At 38.1% G+C, this 21,550-nt stretch overlaps 1 protein-coding gene across 25 annotated transcripts in view; it reads left to right on the plus strand.

Annotated features, from left to right (window-relative positions):
• The window catches only part of KIF1B (kinesin family member 1B), a 93,822-nt gene that overhangs the window by 38,283 nt on the left and 33,989 nt on the right, over positions 1 to 21,550 (plus strand). For 9 of the 25 annotated variants that reach the window (XM_049805253.1, XM_049809588.1, XM_049814674.1 and 6 more), the window contains 8 exons: positions 910 to 1,043; positions 2,147 to 2,226; positions 3,622 to 3,697; positions 6,893 to 6,972; positions 8,395 to 8,501; positions 8,984 to 9,067; positions 10,692 to 10,872; positions 11,283 to 11,355. In XM_049805253.1, coding sequence (XP_049661210.1) covers positions 910 to 1,043; positions 2,147 to 2,226; positions 3,622 to 3,697; positions 6,893 to 6,972; positions 8,395 to 8,501; positions 8,984 to 9,067; positions 10,692 to 10,872; positions 11,283 to 11,355 — 815 coding nt within the window. Of the gene's footprint in view, positions 1 to 831; positions 1,044 to 2,146; positions 2,227 to 3,621; positions 3,698 to 4,935; positions 4,999 to 6,309; positions 6,373 to 6,892; positions 6,973 to 8,394; positions 8,502 to 8,983; positions 9,068 to 10,691; positions 10,873 to 11,282; positions 11,356 to 15,512; positions 20,596 to 21,550 lie in introns of those variants that run through there. The other 16 variants (XM_049794721.1, XM_049798385.1, XM_049799252.1 and 13 more) reach the window with 4 other exon arrangements.

Genomic DNA, 21,550 nt, shown 5'->3' on the forward strand with positions numbered 1-21,550 from the left:
ATCTTTCAGGCCTCCAGGTTTTCAGGCTACAAAAGCTGCCTTATTAAATTTTAGGGGTTTTTTTAAGGCCTTCCTCATCTAATCTAAGACAAAAAAGCTTCGAAGCACCTTCTCAAGTATGAGAGCCTTATCAGATATTTCACTCATCAGGTATCTTAGATTTTCATTTTTCAGAAAAGGAGGGTCAAGAAGTAACGTAGTGATGTTATTGAGAACTTGTGTTCTCTTCTCCCCATCACGGACTTACAGGTGATTTACATACTCTCTTGTGAGATTTTAAGGAGGGGTAGTTCTTTGTCCTGTGGTCTGGGTGGTTCAACAGAACCACTGCTGTGATAAAGATTTACTTAATCATCGTTTTAGATTAAAGGAGTCTGGAAGAGAATGTTTTGCTGAGTTTAAGGGGTTGGTGTCTATTAGGACTTCAGCCCAAAATGTCACTAATCTCACAAGGAACTGAATGTGCTGCTGGTCTAAGCTCCATGGTGCTCAGTTTAGTGTTCAGTTAGGAATAGGATGGTTTTTTTTTTTTTTTTTTGCAAGTGTGTAATTTATGTTTTCAGGCTTTTTTGATCCAAATGGTTTATGATGCAGTCGTTACTAATAATCCTCAGGGTCTGAACGGAGTTATCACTATGTTATGGACACTAATATTGAAAGATTTGTTTCAGAACTGCCATCTAAAAATTACAAAACTTGTCTTGTTGCTGCTTAAATGCTTTCCTCTTACACTGGTATTTCCTTCCTTTCCTTTTTCCTCTTACCTCCCTCTTCCTATCTGCCTTTTCCCCATCTTTCTGCCTTCCCTCTGTCTGTGTGTCTCTCTCCCAGATTTGAAAGATTTTCAGAACAATAAACATAGATACTTGCTAGCCTCCGAGAATCAACGTCCTGGCAATTTTTCCACAGCCTCCATGGGGTCCCTCACTGCATCTCCATCCTCCTGCTCTCTCAGTAGTCAGGTGGGCTTAACATCTGTGTCCAGTATACAGGAAAGAATCATGTCAACACCTGGAGGAGAAGAGGCAATTGAACGTTTGAAGGTAGGTATCACTGTAGATTAAGGAGCCTATTACTTTGGTCTTTTCCAAGGCCAAATAGTGGTGAACCCAGGAGAATTTTCTTCATAAATATATCCAGTTAGCTATTGTTTCTGCAAGAAGTTGTCTGAAACCCACTTGCACCTTAAAAAGGGCACTTAACTGCAGTGGGCTAGAAACTGGGTTCATGCCATGAACAGTCTTTCGTGTTAGGATTATTTACAGTTAATTGTAGCCTGGAACTACCACTAAATTATAAATGAAAATATTGATTCTTGTTTACAGGTCCTCTGATGTAGTGGTAATTATGGAAAATTTGATCAAAAGTATAGATTTCAGGGGGCCTGGTCAGCACTAGTGTGGACAAAGTCTGACTAGCAAATGCACTCAGCTTTCAGAAAACCAAATTACCCCGACGTTGAAAAAAGGAGGAAGAATAATCTTGCCAGTGTTGTATTCACCCAGCCCCCACAGATTAAAATGTGAAGCACACAGAATAGCATGCTTTATCCAGACAATAGCGGCCTTGTCCCAATTCTGCATAGAATTGAACCGCATCAAAAGTGCATTACAGTGAAGTATTTCTTAATTTTTATGAAAGCTCCCCCAATCTCCATGGGTGGATGAGTGGGGAGAGCTGGCTGTGTTGAATCTATGCTTCATTCTCATGTCTTGTCCATGAGACACTGCTACAGGGATTGGAATGGGCTGGAACTCACACTGCATATGCCTTTCCTATTGGAAACCCACTGTTGCCATGGAAATAAGTCTGGTCTCTGCAGTTCCTTGGCATCCAGTTACTGAATGATGTCTGTAAATCAGGTTTAAAAAAAAAAAAATAGAAAAAGGAAAAAAACTTAGGTGGTTCAAGTTACAGTCTGACTGTGTTTAGTTCTGAAGTCGTCTTTTCTTCTGAGCTTGCTTTCAAGGCTATGGACCTTTTTAAAAATTAAGGAAGACAACTTAGAGTTTTGAAGTGCTGAGAGTACTTTTTATATCCAAAATTAATTTGAGGTCTAGAACTGAGCACAAACTTCAGTTGCTTTGTGTATTATGTAAAGAACTTTGAGAAGAATTGTAAAACAGCTTCTGGGATTTTCACACAGGAATCTGAGAAGATCATTGCAGAGCTGAATGAAACATGGGAAGAGAAGCTGAGGAAAACTGAGGCCATTAGGATGGAAAGGTCAGGAATCAGAAGTGCTGTAGATGTGGATGGTCTCTAGAAAATGGACAAGTGTGGAAAATGGAGAATGTTACTATGTTCAGAAGCAAAGGAACAGCAGAATAGTGCTTAGTGATAATTCTGCTCATGTTTGTGTTATGTATTAGGGGCAATGCTGAGAGAAGGCCATATTCTTTCCTATATTTCCTAGAGTTGAAGTGTTTACCATTGTAATTCAGGTAGCATCCTAAGCTGCTACATTGGCTTCTTCTGTGAAGCAGCATGAAGTCCTGGTCTCTTTCTTTCTTCCTCCACTGTTCTCTTAGATCCCAAAAATTCTGGCCCTGAAGTTGAGCAGAAAAGATTAAGTTTTTAGTACTGGAGTGTATACAATTATGAAACAGATCCAGCTTTCCAGCTTTGGTTTGAATTGTGTTTTAGAACAACAAGACAGATGCTTAATAATTGTCAGAAAGTGGATGCAACCAAACAGAGCATTACTTATTAGAATATTAAAAGCTTACAAAATATATAAGGGGAACATCTTTTCCTGGAAACAGTGTGACTGAGCAGTCCATAAAATCATGAGGTATGTGAAAGAAAGTGGATAGAGACGGGTTATTCACTGACAGAGCGAAGGGACTTTAAGGCGAACAGGTGATATGAAACAAATAAGAAGTTCTCACAATACGTAGGTAAGCTGTGGAAATCTTTACTGCATGATGTTGATGATGCTAGGAGCTGGAATTAAAATAAGAGATGACAAAACCTCAAAAAACAACAAAACCCCTTTAGATAGCTGTTTAAAAGAAATGCCACCATTAATGATGGAAATTCTTTGGGAAGAAACTGGGAGACTGAGAATACTTTGGGGAAAATATCCCAGTGTTTGCCATGTTCTTATTCTTCTGTGTTGGCGTCACCGTTGTGCTTTGTCTTAGCCAAGAATACTGTGTTACATGAACAGTTTGACCCAATACAATCCTTTTTATGGCTTAAGAAGGAGAGAGTACTTTCTATATTAGATCAGGAAGAGCCAGTTAAGTCTTTGTTAATCAAAGAATAGTGGTAGCACCTTTTACCTAAATTAAATATTTAAATTTAGAACAGACTTTAACCTTCCTTAAAGAAGCAATGAATGTAATGTCCTAAAATGTACTTATTTTGTGATACATTATTGCACTAAAATGCTGTTAATTCTCTAAAATTTCTCCTGTTGCTGTTCTGCAGGCCTATAAACTAGGATTAAAGTTTAAAAACTTGCCCTATTGTGTTATGAGGTGGCAACAGTCCTGGTTGTATGGCCACTGGATAGGCTGGTTGAAAGTCTAATGTATTTCATTACAGGACTTTCATTAGACCTTATTTTGTTGAAGAAGCCTAAAATACAGTAAATATCTTGCTTTTCTCTCTCAGGGAGGCACTGTTGGCTGAAATGGGAGTTGCTATTCGGGAAGATGGAGGAACACTGGGAGTCTTCTCACCTAAAAAGGTAAAGAAAATTGATAACTATTGCATCATGTCTCCAAAAGGCTGATCAATCTGGGAGGAGAGGGGATGAGGGACCTACCATTCACACAAGGGCTTGTATTCATGTAAGATGCAGAAGAACGTAAGTGAGGTGTGGACCCTTAGTAGTAAGTTCCTTTTACAATATCTTTTCGGAAATAGCTTTGGTGTTAGAATCTGTCAAAACACTCTACATCTAAGGATTATTTTGCCCATAATAGTGAAGTTGGATGCTGTTCCTAATGTAAGTGATGCAATGTAGTACTTGATGCCTTTAGGGAGCTGCAGAAAGAATTGCCTGTGGTAGCTTCCATTGGTTGTTAAAGTAGGGAAGCATGTGCCAGCCTAATACAATGATGAAATAGGAGCAGCGTGAAAAGTTTGTGGGGAGACTTCTGATATTAAAAAAAAAAAAAATAAAAATCGTTCAACTTTTTGTACCTTCCTTTAGAAAAATCTGTGCTGCTCACAGAAGTGTGTGCAGCTCCTTGCATATGTGTTGATTCAGTACCAACTCAGAAATGCTGCCTCTTACGTGGTTGTTGCCATTTTCTGCACCAGCTGTGTGTGACCTTCATGTGCTCTGCCTATTCTTTGAGATACCCAGAAAATGTTGAAGTCCTGTTCAGGTGCTCTTGCCTGAATTTGTGTTTTAATCCTTTTTCCCCTTGGAAAAAGGGATTGTAATCTAATGAACCACTGAACATAAGGGATGCAGGGGAATATTTCTTTCAGTGCACGTCAATAGTTCTATTTTCTGAAATTTGAAAGAAGCAGAACTGTGCAGGAAAAGGGCATAAATCAGTTTTATAAATATAAAATGATGAAATTAGTAAAGAAGCTATCTACGCAGTTAAAGCAGAATTATTGAAGAATACAAAGAAAAGAATGTACTTCCTTGTATCCCCAAAATCTTTGAAAAAGGAGCACAGAGTATTATCTTAGCCTGAAACTTGCATGTGCAGTTGTGTAACAAACTTGATCTAATGTTAAATGGGGACCTATCTAAAGACATTGTACAGAAATACAGGACAGCAGAGTTGGTTAAAATGTTTAATCCATTGCTTAAAGTAGTGTTAGACTGTTATGTTTGGAGTAGGTAGAACTCTGGTTTGCTTTTGGTATCTACTTCAGAAGTGCCTAAGGTTTGTAAAGACGCTAATTCGCTGAGTGTTCTTTACATTTCTTTCTTTTGTGTTATGGATCCTCATCTCCTTTTAGATTTTCCCTCAGAGGCCCTCAGCTCTTTTTGATGACTCTTTTGGTGCATTTTCAGCTGATCAGGTTTGTGTATAAATGCCATCTGGATTAAGTAGTTGCTTTGGTAATAGATAGTATTTATTTTTACCCATATAGGATTTATTAGGAGAAGTAAAACTCTTGACCTAGTCTTGTCTGCTTCTGTTCCTTGCTATCCTTGCACTTCAGTTCCATTAGGTCTCCTTTTAGCAACTGTGGCTGCTGTTGCAAAAATTTAGGAGGCGTAGATAGCAAACTTGAAGTTTTTTTGATAAAGACTTTACGCTTCTGAGGTACCAGTATATATATGTAATGGTATGCTACTAGGACAGCACTGTGTTGTTTTTACTAGCTGAGCTGTAAATTGAACTCTGTAAGGTAAATTTTGCCCAGTTCACGAATTAAAAGGTATCACGTTGTGCAATTATTTCTGTATCTACCAGTTTTGCTTTTGATGGCAGGAAACTTCTTGAAGTGGATTGTGGAAATCTAATTGCTTCTGCTGTCATCAAATATAGGAGCAGGGAAAATCCTTCAGCTCATGCTTGAGGAATGCTGTAATGTTGTACAGGAGAAAGTTGAAAACATAACTGTCTGTGGATGAATAACAGGTCTTAGAATGAGTGAAGGGTTGGTTTTGCTAGCATCACCTTTAAGTTGTTGAGCTTTATTTCTTAGAAGAAAAAGAAAGAAAGGCAAGTAAGAAAACTCCCTGTTGCCTGTGAAAGACCATTCAGACTTTGATTTAGTGTAGTAAATGAACTCAGATGCTAAACATGTATGTATAGGGTACAGTATTATTTTCAAAGCGTCCAAGTGGTACAGGTCATAGTGGTGTTACAGCAGCTGACTATGTCTGGGATTTGGTTTCTCTCCAGTTTTTTCTTGATTTAAGAGCTTTATACAGCTCCAAATGTTGATTTGAATGCAGTGAATAGCAATGATGGCATGGGACATCTTCAGATGTGGTTTTAGGTGGCTTCTGTATTTTTAGGGGTGAAAAAGTAGTCTTGTTTTTTTCCCCTTTTCTGTCTTTAGAGTTATGTCTTCCATTGGGCAATTGACAGACTTCATTCAAAGACACCAGTAATTTTTGAGCTTCTGTAAACTGAGTGCTGTTAACATCTCTCTTAAGTAACTTTTTTGCAGCTAGAGTAAGTTGATGGAAGCAATGTTGCCAAGGCATCTTAGCCAAATTTATTTCTTTTTGCTAAATTTATTCTATTTGAGGGTAACAAAGGGACAGGTGGCTTATTAACAGCTTTATTTCTCTTTTATCGTCTTCATTCTTTAATTCTGTTTAACCATTTCTGCCTTTTCTTTTGTGCTTGTACTTACTGCTATCTCACTGGCTAGATTTTCACACCAAGGCCTTGTGACTTGTTTGCTGATTCCAATGGGGTTTTTTCACCAAAGAAGGTTGGTTTAGTAACCGTAGTGGATTTAAATTTAGAAGAACTTTAGATGAAGAGCTTTTTAGCTGTTTTTATTAGAGAATGTTGGTAGTTTTAGATTTTCTTCTGATGTTAACAGACTTTGCCAAATGAGCACCTGACCTGTATTGCCCAAGAAAAGCCAAAGTTGATTCCACATCAGTTTCAAACTTTTACTGAAGCAACAACCTTTTCTGCTGTTGGACTTCCCTTATCAAAGTTTACAGACACTTTACAAGGAATCTTTTTTTTTTTTTCCCCCAGCTAAAGCCTTTATTCTCTCTATTGATTGATATTTCAGATAACTAAGCAATCTGAGATGTATTTCTGCTGTTATTTTGTGATGCTCTTCAGAGCAAGAGGTTATATTTGAAAAAAATGCGTTATAGAATAACCTCGATATACATGGCAAAACTGCTGGATTAATATACATCCTCCACAGCTGTGGGAAGAAGCCTGAAAGTAGGTCCTTGGTTCTTAATTAACTTTTCTTTTTGTTCTTTCAGACTCCTCATCTTGTAAACCTTAATGAAGATCCACTCATGTCTGAATGTCTGCTTTACTACATCAAAGATGGTATTACAAGGTGAGGATTGGTGCTAACGCGCTCTGAAGTCTGCTTTGCTTGCTTAAATCCCCATACTGGAGACACTACAAGTTTAAATAATAATTGTGCCTTGAGCTATTCAACTTGCAGGTACAAATGAAGCATGAGATTGCTGTAGGTGGAAAAAAGTATAGAAAAGCATTTTCTTAAGTTGATTTTTGTGCTTTAGAAGTAGTGTGTTGAGTTACACAGCTTTAGAAGACATTTATTACTACACCTGGGCAGTAGAAGAAAGCATGATATCCCTTCTAAGATACAGGAAAACAAAAGTAATAAAACTTACTGAAAATGTCTTTGAGATTTTGGTCGGTGGAGGATTGAAAACCATAGTACCTGATAAAAGCAACTGTGGAATACGGATGAGCATTCACTTCATTATTTAAATAAACTGCTATCCATGCCTCTGCACAGTTACTGTATCCTGTGTTCACAAATATGAGATTAAACTTAATTGCCAGATTTGGAACTTGACAAGTGTTGGAATAAAATACGCTTTATCAAGACATCTGGAAGAAGTGATTTTTTTTTTGTTATTGTTGGAGCACTAAGCCATGTTTGGTTGCTTAGTTTGTATATTCATGGGGAACAAATGGAGAAGAGTACACAAACAGGGGCTGTTGTATGGTACTACTCTTACATGCATTGGACCTACTGAAAAGGCTATCAAACTTGGAGAGAATTCAGCACAGAATGATGAATAGGATAGCTTAGGGCTAAGGAATCATAATAAGATTTGAGCCTAGCTAGCTGACATCAGAAACGTGTTGAGTAATAAGTAGAGCGAGAAGTTCGTAAACATTAGGATTGAAAATTAAGTTGTCCATATCTAGAATTGCTCAAGTATTTTACTTTTGAATGGACATAAAATTTCGTGCTCCAGGGATACAGGCAACCTCTTGCTGTCTGAAAGCTGGATGAAACTGCTTGTGGCATCAAATTATTCAGCAAGAGTCTCTTGAGCCATTTTTGCTCCTTTGTTGAAGTACAGATGGTGATTATTGGAAAGGATGATCACTGTATGCCAGCTGAAATGCACCACTGGAAGTTCCTGTCACTTTTTTTTTTTTCCTTCTGTGTTCCTTTGCTAAAGAGAGAAGGAGGTACACAAGAGGGAAGGAAACGCATTAAATCCAGAGGTGTTTAATATTTCAATTCTGTCTTTAAATTACATGTTTTAAGAGAGAGAAAACTTCTCTTTTCTTTTGTCAAGCTGTTATCCTCCATGGTAAATCTGGTAAGTTCTCTGCAACACAGAGTTAAGTGCTAGTTCAAACCTTTAAAACTTGAAGGATAGTCTTAATAGTTTAGACTTTTTTCCTGGATATTTCTGGGCTGTATTGTCCTACACAGAGTTGTAGAAAGTGTCTGATTTGCTCTTGAAATATCTTCTGTTGGACCCAGGGTTGGCCAAGCTGATGCTGAGCGAAGGCAAGACATTGTATTGAGTGGGGCTCATATCAAAGAAGAACACTGTATCTTTCGAAGTGAGAGGAACAACAATGGTGAAGGTAAAAAAAACTACTTCACCTAGCAAAGTATTGCTGAATCTTTCACTCCTCACTTGATAGTTGGCCGGGGAATACTGGTGTTTGAAAGTTTCTCTTACCTCAAGAAAACCATCAGGTTTGACTTGCTGTTTTCTTGAGTCTTAGGGGAAGAAAATAAAATTTGTTTAATAGCTTCAAATTGCAGGCTGCAGTCAGTATAAGAGTTAAGTTCTGATCTTGGTTAAATACAAACATGGAAATTCAAACAGAAAAAATAATGATTATTTCCAACTGCAATATGTGGAGATGTCAGTAGTATTGATTTTTCTCATGGGTTTTTATTTCTTTTTTTTAATCAGCATGGCATCAAGCAGTGATTCACTTGTATCTTGTTTTTGTGTTAGTAGGAAGATAGGAAGAAAATGAGAGGCTAGGGTTTGCACACTTCTGTTTCTGTACAATACTTTCTAAGGTCTCATTCATCAATGTTGTTTTCTTCATAGTTATTGTTACTTTGGAGCCTTGTGAACGATCAGAAACCTACGTTAATGGCAAGAGGGTTGTGCAGCCTGTGCAGTTGCGCTCAGGTAAGAAATGTTAGAACAGATTTTTTTGTAGACTGTCCGTCTAAGAATTGTCCATATGTGACATTTGCATCATATGTAGAGAATGCTGGATGCTATTAAAGGACAGCAGTGTTACCTTTTTGGAATGTAGCTTTTAAACAGAAGTTCGTACAATTAGTCTCTTGGCAGCAGTTTGTTTTCTTTCATTCTTTGCTGCACTAGCTGTAAGTGTACTTAAATATTCACTGCCATGCAGCATCCTGCTTGTCCTTCTGCGTACCCTGATATTATGCAAATACATTCTTGCCCAAGCCTATTGCCCTTGGCAGTCTCAGTGAGACAGAACAGACAGACTGCCAGTTGCTGATGGAAAATTCCCAGTTTCCTGGCAAAGCTAAGATACGACCCTTTGCAAGAATACAACAGCTTCTCTTTGCTCACATTAGATTTCCCACTCAGTCCCTTATATTCCTTTAGAAAGGCATGTAGAGGAATAATTAGAAAGGGGGGAGTGACTTCCCTAAATTATGGGGTTTAATTTACCTCTTTCAAGTTATGATGCTTTCTGTGTTCCTCCCTCATTTTTCTACTGGGAAAAATAAACAAAAAACAAAACCAGCCAAACAAAAAAATCACCTCTGAATTATTTGCATCAAGTTATAAGTGAGTATTTTCATGGAACCAAGTGACTTCCTTCATTGCCCAGACTTGTGCTGAAGAAGTTTTTGCAGCTCTGTGATTGCATATGGCTCATATTGAATACCATGACTTTACCATTTAGTACTTTTTAAAAAAGTAGATTTTCTTCTTTCTGCATCTAGATAATTGAGTTACTAGAAGAATATAGACATGGCATCTGACATCTTTCAGAGCCTGTATTTTAGTAATACATTGTTAAGGACAATTTTGGCTACTTTGGAGGTCTATTTACTAGAATGCCTTTTTAAAATTTTAACTATGTTAATATGCTCTCTAGAAGAGCAGAGGCATTTTTCTGTCTTCCATCATGCTCACATTTCAGACTTTGTGGACAACTGATATCTCTAGCATTTAGCCGAAAGACTTGTAAAATATTAGATTCCTTCAGCTCTTCTGACATTAGTGTAGAAGAAGCTGTAAAATCCTTCCATAAATCCCACTCATTAGGATTCCAATGAAATCAAAACATATAAACCACATTTTAAAGAAAAGTAAGCACAGTGTATTCCAGTGTTTGAAGTTAGGTTTTTCCAAGCTGGAAATTCTGCTGAAGTGGCTTTTGCCCATGTTTTGACACTGCCACTGGAGGAGGGGAATGGAATTTAGTGATGTGTTTTATTTACTGCAACTGCTGGTCAATCTCCAAGTTTGTCCTTTAATTTTTGATGAACTCTGCTGGGATATGAGATTGGACCCCTGAGGGTGATGTCGTCCTCTATGAGCACTGCTGCTTAACAGCGGTGGCTTGTTCTGTACAAACCATGCATTCTTTTTTTTTTTTTTTTTCTTGTCACCTAGTTAACTTGAATGTATACAGAAATCCTTATAGGGCAATCTTCTCTTATTCTGTCACCCAACAGGATAAATGGGATGAATCATTCAGTGATGTTTTTCAATAGTTTTGGAATCTGTACCTGAAAGAGTTAACTTCTGTTCCTATTCTTAGGAAATCGTATCATCATGGGGAAAAATCATGTCTTCAGATTCAACCATCCTGAGCAAGCACGAGCAGAAAGAGAGAAAACACCATCAGCTGAGACTCCTTCTGAGCCAGTTGACTGGACATTTGCTCAGAGAGAGCTTCTGGAGAAGCAGGGCATTGACATGAAGCAGGAGATGGAGAAAAGGTAACAAAATAACTCGAAATTTCTACCTGAAACAAGGAGTCAGCTGTAGGTTATTTGGGTGGTGTCTGTGCAAAACCTAAACCTAGGTTCTGCCACGTAGCATCTCTGCTACCTGTTGTGAAAGATCAGAAAGTTTCCTTGTTATTTTAGTTCAGTGTTTCAGTGCTCTAGCTACTTTAAAAATCATGGGTAAGCACCTACCATTAACCCTATAAACCTTCTTGTGAAGGACTGAAGTGCAACTTACAGGGAGTTCTACTTCTATAGTACTATAATAGACAAATAGCAGTTCCTTTTAAGTGGAGTGACTTTTACTCTTGTAACTTTAATTCAGTGGGCTGTGCGTGTAAAGTAGCACCAACAGGAGAATAATGACCTCTGACTACTTCTGTTCTTTTGTTCATCTTCAGATTACAAGAAATGGAGATTTTGTATAAGAAAGAGAAGGAGGAAGCTGATCTCTTGTTGGAGCAGCAAAGGCTGGTATGTGTCGTTACTTCAGATTAACTGTACCTTTGGCAAACAGTAATTCCTGTCCTTGCTTATCTGAAAGTTTAGGAAACCTGCTTGGGTTGTCTGCACAATGCAGTTCTCCCTTTGTTTTCAAATACTTTGTGTTTACAATGAATTATTATCAGTGTGAGTGAGCTCCTTCATTTTAATTCCAAGATTGTAATTGACAATGAAGAGGCTTTAATCAGTTCTTGTTGGGACAGGTTGGATTTCTTGCAACTTAACCTGAAAGAAGGGCATTTCTATGCTCTGTGTCTTTTGAAGTTCCTTTTCAGTAATCTAAACAGCTACTTCTTGGGATGTTTGCCTTTTATTTTTGTCTTGGATCACCAAAACATACTAATTTTGTGCTGCCAAAGAGATTCCTAGAACATTGATACGCTAGGTTTATTTTTTTGAATGATGTCTGAAAACGTTGCTGCATTGTGCATGTTTTAACCCTTCTCCCTCCCCCTGCATGGAGTTCCTTGTAAGGGTCTTAATGGTACACAAGCCTATGGTGGGGTTATGACTAGGGAGCAGTGTGCAAAGGGAATGTTAACTCATTCGGAACAATGGGAATTCCACCATTCCACCTGTTTCTTAAATAGGAAGTCTGATAAATTAAGTCTGATATAGGAAGACTTCAGTCTTCTCACAACAAATATCTTCCGAAGTGCGTTACCAATAGAAATGCATGCTGTCTTCAGGCACCCTGTGAATTTAAAAACAAAACCAAGCCCAGGAATGAAATCTAGATTTCCTTAAACCAGAGTCTCCTGATTCTGCTTTAACGACTGGGTTGTCTTTTAGCCAGAACGCAGATGTAGTTGTGCCTGAATTCTAATAAAGATTTCAAAGTCATGATTCATTTGGTTATAGTATTAGTATGAGTTTGAGACCACTGAAAACTGTGGGTTAAATGCATGCTGGGTTTTAAACTGTAAAGCTCTTCCCCTTCTCCCAAAACCAGAATGGAGCAAAATACTGTGGCTTCCATCGGTAAAAGCTACATGGTTTTTTCTTAAAAGTTATGTTATACACTTAGACTTCTGCATCTCTAATTATTTCATTGCAAGGGACTAATTTCTTGGATGGAGAGCAGTGGCTGCAGACTTTGAACCACTTCAGAAAGGAAGTTAAGATGTGACTACTGTAATGTTTCATCTCTGCAATTTTATAGTTAAAATTTGTGTAGCTGAAAGTAGCATGGCAAAAATTAGTTCAGTGTGAAAATAAAAATAGTTTGAGTATTGAGCAAGTTTTGGCTATGTGTCAAAGGAGATGCAAGTAATGGAATTCCCTCCTCCGTTAAATTTTAGCTGACGGGCAGAAACTAAGCTATTGTATGAATTAAAGATGTGAGAATTGGCTGTCTGGGGAACTGCTTCAAATAAGGCTGCATTTATAAAAGTGTTGTGAAGGGCATTTGTTTCCCATATACTTAAGGTTAAGGGAAGGTTCTTTAGATAGTGGGTTGTTTAATACTGTAATAAAGTTGCTGATTTAAGCTTGTTTTGGTTTTGCTGATTTCAATTAGGGGACAAAGGTGGAAGACTATCCTACATGCATTACCACTGTAATTCCTGAAGGACACCTTTCCTAGTTGTAAGGGATCATATCAAGTGAGATCACTTGTCTGTCAAGCAGTACGCTGCTTATCGCAGTGCTTAATGAGAAAACTTCTTGACACATCTCGTTATTTCTGCGCCACCATACGCAGAGTCTGGAATTGACAGGGTTAATGCATTCGTACAACAGTAGTTAATAATGATTGGGAAATCTGGCAATGCATTTCAGCTTGTGTACCTTAAAAGTATTTACACTGCTGCGGTATCCAGCTGCAATATCAGGTTCTCTAACTTACAGCTATGCAAGACTGATATTGAAATATAAATATTGTTCTTATTCTAAATTGGAGTATAATCTTGGATATAAGAAGCTGGCTAATCCTGTTTACCAGATTGTTTGGTTTTGTGCTGAGATTCCAACCAATTTGGGTATTTATTTGTTAGATGTGCTGTACAAAAAAGATAAGTAACAGCTCGTGTCCCCCCAAATTTACAATTAATATATATTTGCCTTGCTAGTATTACTAGGGAATAGAAATAATCGTTCTCCATTTTACAAATTGAATGTGAAAATGTGTTTAATAGAGCTAAAATTATCTTCCTGGTTTTCTGGTCATAATGCCTTTGCAGTGGCCACTTTATTAGAATGTGGGTATATACCTATATTAATTGGTCTGGTTAACCTCTGAGTGCACATAGGGCAATGACCACATAGTGTCTCTTAATCAGCTATTTGTACGCAAGACGTGCTTTACCCATAAGTAGTAATATGGTAATTTTGTAACCTATAAGAATAATCCTGTGGAACTTGTGACTTAATGTTTGAGTAGTTCGTGTTTTGCCTTTCTGGACATAACCTTGAATGTGTAGATTGTACAGTGTCTTCCTCCAGGGCATCTTTTGTTTGCACTGCAATATGCAGTTTCCTTAGGCCACAAATTTTGTTGGCTGTAAACTCACAAAGAGTTTGTTCGGTTTCTAAACCAAGTGTTTTGCTTATATTTTGACCTAAACTAGAAGTGGATTCTCTAGTGGTATTCTTAAATAATAAAAATACATAAGGTCACAAGAAGCTCAAATAATGTCAATCTTAGGCTATGGAGCTTGTTGACCATAGGGTGGAACAGTATTTCTTTTACTCTCTTTCATCATTCCCAAAACAAATTATATTGTATTCCGAATTCTTCGTGGTCTTCTACCCGAAGTTTTAAGTCTAGGAACCTGTGGTTCTGAGTCAATGACCTGGGTTTCCTTTGGTTTTAGAGTAACTGGCTGTTGTTGTTCCTGATTTTTTATGTATTATAATTCTCTATGTGAAAAATAGGGATGTTAGACAGAGGTTCATTAGAGACTGACTGCTGTGTTTTATTGAAGATGTTTGGATCACAATAATACATAGGGCTTCGTTTGTTGAAGAGTTGTCTTAATAATCTTTTAAAGAAAAGTAGTCTGACTTTAATTCCTGGTTACAGTAAGTAATAATGGATATCCTTAACTTCTGGTGGCAGTATACCTGAACAAACATTCCTAGCATATGGAAACCTGAAGCACTGCTCATTAAAAATCATTTAGCAAAAGGTGGAAAACTTGTAATGAAGAAGCAAAACACGCATAACTCTTAGCAAATGTGTGGAAGCTCCAGGCTCTAGGGTTTGAGAAGAGGACAAATCAAGGATATCAAATAGAGAATTTGTCTTAAAACATTTAAAAAAAAAAAAAAGTCATTACTGCTACATTCTTCTGAAACTCATTCTTCGGACAGACAAGACTGTTAATGGTTTTTTTTCTTTAAACTAAGCAACAAGGTGACAAATGGGAAAAAAAAAAACCCCAAACTACAACCCACCTCTGAAACTCTGATTCTGGATATCCTTTTAGCTTGTAGCAAGTCTTGGAGTATGAACCACTGTCTTCACCTGTCATAGTGGCACTTACAGTCCTTTTAACACTGAACCTTTCGGCTGCTTCTGTTTCATTTTTTCTTATCGTCTAACACTTCTCTGGCTGCTATTGTAGTGAAGTGGATTCTAAACTTGAGCATCCCTGCAACCACGTGCAACGTTACTAACCAGTGTTAACCCGACTTACTCTGGCTGCTCATGACATCTTCTATGATGGCTGTTGTGTTCACCTACCTGGGGAGGATTTGCTGAAAGAAGCAACAGCAGTCACCAAGGCAAATGTGTGTGGCGGGGATTTGCATGTCTTTGTAGCATGTGTGAAGTGCAGTTTACACTCGGTTTTTAATTTTTTTAATCAGGAACTTGGTTTTAGTTGATCTCTTTAAAGGTTTTGAAAGGGATTGGGAGGGAGGAGTTTAGATTTCTGCTATTTTGAGATGACAAGACTTTTAAATATAATGTGAATTTAGTGAAGAGCTCCAATTTTGAAAGGCCATGACTCTTGAAGATTTTAATGTCTTAACACTCAGTCTTCAGGGACTTCCTTATCACTTGTTCTATTTTGATTTTTGATTTAGTTTTCTTTGCCTGCTACTTCTTGTTTAGCTTTTCCATTTTCTTACAATTTTAATTTTGGTTATTTTGGGGCCACTTCTTGATTTTTGTTTTTCCAAAGGATGCAGACTCTGATAGTGGGGATGATTCGGACAAGAGATCGTGTGAGGAGAGTTGGAGACTGATCACTTCCCTGAGAGAGAAGCTGCCCCCCAGCAAGCTCCAAACCATTGTAAAAAAGTGTGGCCTCCCCAGCAGTGGGAAGAAACGAGAGCCTATTAAAATGTACCAGATACCCCAACGTCGACGCCTTAGCAAAGACTCCAAATGGGTTACCATCTCAGACTTAAAGATTCAGGCTGTGAAAGAGATATGCTATGAGGTAGCACTCAATGACTTCAGGCACACTAGGCAGGAGATTGAGGCTCTGGCCATTGTTAAAATGAAAGAGCTTTGTGCCATGTATGGGAAAAAAGATCCAAACGAGCGTGAATCATGGCGAGCTGTTGCTCGTGATGTCTGGGATACAGTAGGAGTTGGAGATGAGAAAATTGAAGATGTTATGGCCAACGGTAAAGGAGTGACTGATGTGGATGACCTTAAGGTGCATATAGACAAATTGGAAGACATTTTGCAAGAAGTGAAGAAGCAGAACAACATGAAGGATGAAGAGATAAAAGTTCTTAGAAATAAGATGCTAAAAATGGAGAAGGTTTTACCTCTGATAGGGTCTCCAGAGAAAGCTCAGTCAACCATGCCTAATGCTAAGTCTCCAAACTCTGCCAGTGTGGTGGATGTGGATAAGAAGCCCATGGATGACTTAAAAAGAAGCGAGAATGATGATCTTGCTAAAGAGGAGCGTGTTTCTCAGTTAATGGCAGGTGATCCAGCTTTCAGACGTGGGCGATTACGTTGGATGAGGCAAGAACAGATTCGATTTAAAAATCTGCAGCAGCAGGAAATAGCAAAACAGCTTCGTCGACAAAATATGCCTCACCGATTTATTCCGCCTGAAAATCGCAAGCCCCGGTTTCCTTTCAAAAGTAATCCCAAACATAGGAACTCATGGAGTCCAGGCACCCATATAATTATCACAGAGGATGAAGTTATTGAGGTTAGAATTCCAAAAGAAGAAGATAAGAACAAAGATGAAAACAAAGAAAAAGAAAGTAGAGCTGCTTCAAAAGACCCTCAGCAGTTGTGGAATCTTTATGGCCCCCAGAGGAATCAAGACAATATCCAAATTAACAGGCAGCAGTTAAACACACAGTCACAGCCTAGCAGTCAGCAGCAGCCATCACCTCAGTTGCGCTGGAGAAGCAATTCTCTCAATAATGGCTCTCAAAAAACCTTGCGGCGTCAGACATCGGGCTCATCTGAATCATTGCACTCATACAGCGGGCAGCAGAATCCAGACCTGCAGACTTTCCAGCAAAAACGCCACATCCACCAGCACCGACAACCTTACTGCAATCACAGCAATGGAGGCAGTGCAGAAGGCAATACAGCTAACTTCCACCCAAAACAGACTGACCGGCTTAACCACTATAACCAATTTGTGACGCCCCCACGAATGAGGCGCCAATTCTCAGCACCTAACCTCAAAGCGGGCAGAGAAACTACAGTATGACTAGTTGGCCAAGAGTAGTCTGGGGGAGGAGGGAAGCAGGGGCAATTCTGGCTTATCATTGAGAAACAGCCAGGATTGGCTCTGCTTATGTCTTGGGTTTTGTTTGGCCAGGTAGAACTTGGGTAATTCAACATACAAACACAAGGTACTGGCCCTTCAGCCCGTTCATTTTGCATGTGACTTTTGTTGCAGTTTTAACAACACGTTGGAAGAACGTTCTGAAAAATTGTAAGAACTTTATTTGTAGACTAGACTTGGAGGGAGGGATGTGGAGGGGAGAACTTCCCTGCTAGCTCATTTACCATTTTTTTTGTGTGTGTCTTGGAGTATTTTTCTAATGCTGAAAAAACTGTCTGGAACTTAAAAAGTGCTACCTTCCTCCTGTGTTTTATGTAGACAATCAAAAGAGGAATTTAGTTTATAGCATTGAATGTTTCTTGTGACCTTTTTCTTAGCAGTAGGGAAACTGAGCATCTGTTTTTAAATTGATCCGGCTCTTCAGAACGATATTTTCCACTCTTAACTCAAATTCTTAATAGTAATAATAATCTATAAACCAAAAGTTATTGGCTGACAAGATATGTGGCTTTTTTTATAGAGAAATGAAGAAGCGCTATTGGGTCACAACAGTCCTACTCCCTGAGTAGATGTGTTTTCTCCTTCTGCTTAAGTTCATAATTATTGGTATGAAATTGCTGTGACAGTTAAACTTGCCTGAATGGAATTTTATGTCAGAATATATATATATTGCTGAAGCAATACTTTGGAAATAAGCTTTCTTCTAATTCCCATTGTATCTCTAAATATAATAGTTTTTAATTATATACAGAGGTTGTGGAAAGCAACTAGGATTTTTCAACACTCTGCTGCAGGAAGAAGCCTCAAAAAGCTAATTCTTTTTATTTTATGTTTTCACCTTTCTCAGGCATGAGTCTGGGAGATGTTCTTGAAATAGTTATTCTTATGAAGATTTATAGATTTCTACTTTGAATTGGCTGAATTCTCCTCAAAGATAGGAGAATTAAACTCTTTCATCATAATGTGATACCTCATATTAGTGCCTCTGGTCTTGGATTAAACCCCAGGTTCAAGACTTTTTTAATAAAGAAAAAGGTCACTTTGAAGAGAAAATAAGATTCGTTTTCCTTCTCCCCATACTCAAAATGCAAGTTTAAAATTTTTACTATCTGTTTTGATCTGAAGAGGTCTATACTTGCAGGTGATTTGCCATAAAAAAAAAAGCTTGCACTCCCTACTTCAGATTGTTTCAAACAAATTACAGAAAAACTATTGATTCAGGAATAGGCTTTATGATCTTGGGGTTTTATCTCAATTGGAGAGTCCCAATTTTAATTATACACTTTCTGAGTTACATAAAGTGCAAGACAAAATTGCGCTTACTTCTGAAAAACTGTGGACTTAAGTATAAGCCAATCTCAACCTTTGAGGACTTATTTTGCTTTTAAATTTAACCTGAATACAATTTTAAAAACAAAATTGGCTACTATACCACATCTGGTAAGATAGGTCCACTTTGCAGTGTATCTGTACAGTTAAATGATTTGTGCCGTTTTGCACAAATACCCTTAATTTACTTGAGTTTGCTTAATTTTTTGATAAAATATAAGCCCTACTGGTAATTGTTACTTCTGCGTGTTTCAGCATAGCTGTAGATGAGTTGGAAGTGCCTCAAGCTTAATTTCCATCTTGTTTTTATTTCCTGTCCTATTTTTTTCCCCTCCCCTCATCTGTGCATGGTGTAGGTGCTGGTTGCAACATGTGTTATATGGCAGCCGTGCATCATTTACATATTGTTTAATCAAGTGTCAACTCTTAAGTCTCTGCACATGTGTTACTGATAGGATACTGGCCCTCTGATGTAGGAGATACAAAGTCAGTCCCCTAATTGTCCTAAAAGAATGAGCTAGTCCCATCAGTTGGAACTTTTTTTTATGGCAGGTTTAATTTTGTGTCCCAATATGGCTTTGTAATTTGCATTTGTCTCATGCTTTGACCTACTTGAACAAAGGAAATAAAGCATCATGTCCAAAAATGTCTTGATTCTTAAAGAAAAGAAGCCTTGTAGATGAGCACTACTTTCTTTGAGCTTGAGTCAGAATTGCAAAATGAGTTTTGGCCTGCAAATATTATTTTGCTGTTGCCTTCATTTTAGAATCCTGTTTTAGTAGTGCATTGCACTTTGTTTTTGTGCATGTCAAGAGTAACGAGTTCTTTCATATCCTCAAAAAGGCTTGGACTCTCAAAAATGCATGCTTGGGAAAATCCTTTCAATTCTGTAGGAATAGGTGAGTCAGAATTAGTCTGCATGGGATAGGTCGCGAGAGAAGACCAAACCAATTTTATCTTGTGTCCCATTTTTGTTGAGGATTGTGGCTGCCTGTGCAAAATCACCACGTGATTGAGCATGGAGTAATTTTGAAGTCCATGCAACTACATGTACTGACATGAGATTAAAAACTGCTACTTGATTTTTTTTAACGCTAGACACTAAAGTTTTTGCCAACTTAGTTCAGCTTAAAAATCTGAGAAGTATCTGTAAATGCCTGGGTGGGGGTGATGATGGTGAAGAATAGGTTGCCATCAGTCTGTCTTACCCCACTGTTTTAGCACAGCACGAGAAAAACAACCCTGCTTATTCTGTTGTTGTATGATTTGCCAAAAAATAAAAAGGATAGTCAATGTCAAAATGGACTCCAGTCTGCTCAGAGGAAGCAGCTTTTATTCTGGCTTTTAGGAGGCTATTACAGAAATGAAACTTGGAAATAAAGTCCTATAAAAACAATTGCCCACTTTAAGAATTGAATATTAATTACAGTGCAGTAAGGGAAGCAATGTGAGAACTCGTGGATCTCCTTGCACTAATCAGAAATACACACACCTCTTCCTCCAAATTCTGTATTAATGGAGCTATTGAACAGTAATACAACTGCTTCCATAGAAGACTGTGTGACAAGGCTTTCAGGTTAATGGAAATGTGGCATCCAATGATGGGGGTGCTGTTTTAGTAAGCTTAATTGCCATTGCTAAGTGCTGATGTGCTGTGTGCTTTGACAGCTGGCTTGTATCCACCTGTGCCATAGTGATGATTTCTTAAATATTCTTTAGGACTCACTAGGGACACGTGGATTTGGGGGTGTGGGGGAAATGCATGCCACTAATGTTCCTCTGATTGACTTCAATACCCTTTCTGAAGCAATCTGAATTTAGGGATCTGTCAAATTAGAGGATGCTGTTTTTATCAGTACATTCAGCATAGTTTCAATATCTCTGTCCTTTATCCTCTATATGTTGAAATTTGTTCTTTTATCCTTTATATGTTGAAATTTGACTTGGATACTTCCCACTGAACCACTTCAGGAGCTGCCACATGAGAAATCTATGCTGTGTACCCATTTGTACTGTAAAGAAAGCAGTGAGCTGCCTTTGAATTAAATGGGATTTTCAGATCTGTCCATTGTTTAAGAAAAAACAAGTTTTGGATTGTCTTAAGAGCAAGCATCTGCCTTGTGAAAAGCAGAACTGGTTTGTATTGTAACAAGTGCTCTTTCAATAAACTATGAAATACTCTTGTAAGTGTCAGACTTGTCTTAGTGAAACGGAAATGAAACTTGATTGTAGTCTTGTCCCAATTTTTTTGTCTTGGGGTTAGTATTGTTCTAGCAGAGTTAAAAAGGTTTATTTAATTGTTCATCAGTCTTAATTCTTGTAAGTCCATCCACCCTGATTTTTTTCTGCTGTGAAGTGAAAAGCAGCCTATGCAGATTTGTGTCTTATTTAAATTAAAAAACAACAAAAACAACAGAAAAAGACTTCTATAGTGCAAGAGGATACAAGCCATACTCCCTTTTCGGTGCTTTCACATTATACCATCTTGTGTGCTGTTTATCTAAATTCTGGATGAAAATACAGAGCTGGCTGTTCTTTCTTTATTTGCTCGCTGAAGACAAAAGAAACTGACTTTTTTGTACACCTCAGAGAGAGGAGGGAATTGCACACATTCCAGTACTTTTGCAGACATCACATAGATCGAAAGAAACATAGATCCAAAGAATCTAAGTTGTTATGGTACAGTGTTCTGCTTAAAAAGTAGTCCAGTCTGGTCTTAAAAAGCTTGGCCTAGTCTGATTTTTTTTATCCACTCCCCACCCCCTCCCTTTTCACAAAATCCACGATTATTGTGGCTTTAGATATTACTATGCCCCTGGGCAAAATAAACTTTGCATTCCCTTTTTCCACATTCATGGAGCTAATGAATCAATGGGTTTGAAGCTGTACAACAGTATGCATTGGGTTCCCGGGAGTCTGGGGCATGGACCTTCAGGGCAGCTTCTAGATGCAGGAACTTTTTCTTTACTAGCAGTTGAGGCACCCTTACATTGATACTAACACTTATGTGTGTATTATCACTAATCAGATCTGGAAACGTTTACCTGGAGAGGTGACCGATCTCTCAGTAGAGCATACCTACCCCTTTTACAGTGCAGTCATTGCACCTTCTGTGTGAACCA

Source organism: Accipiter gentilis, chromosome 1 (assembly GCF_929443795.1).
Source record: "Accipiter gentilis chromosome 1, bAccGen1.1, whole genome shotgun sequence".
NCBI lineage: Eukaryota > Metazoa > Chordata > Aves > Accipitriformes > Accipitridae > Astur > Astur gentilis.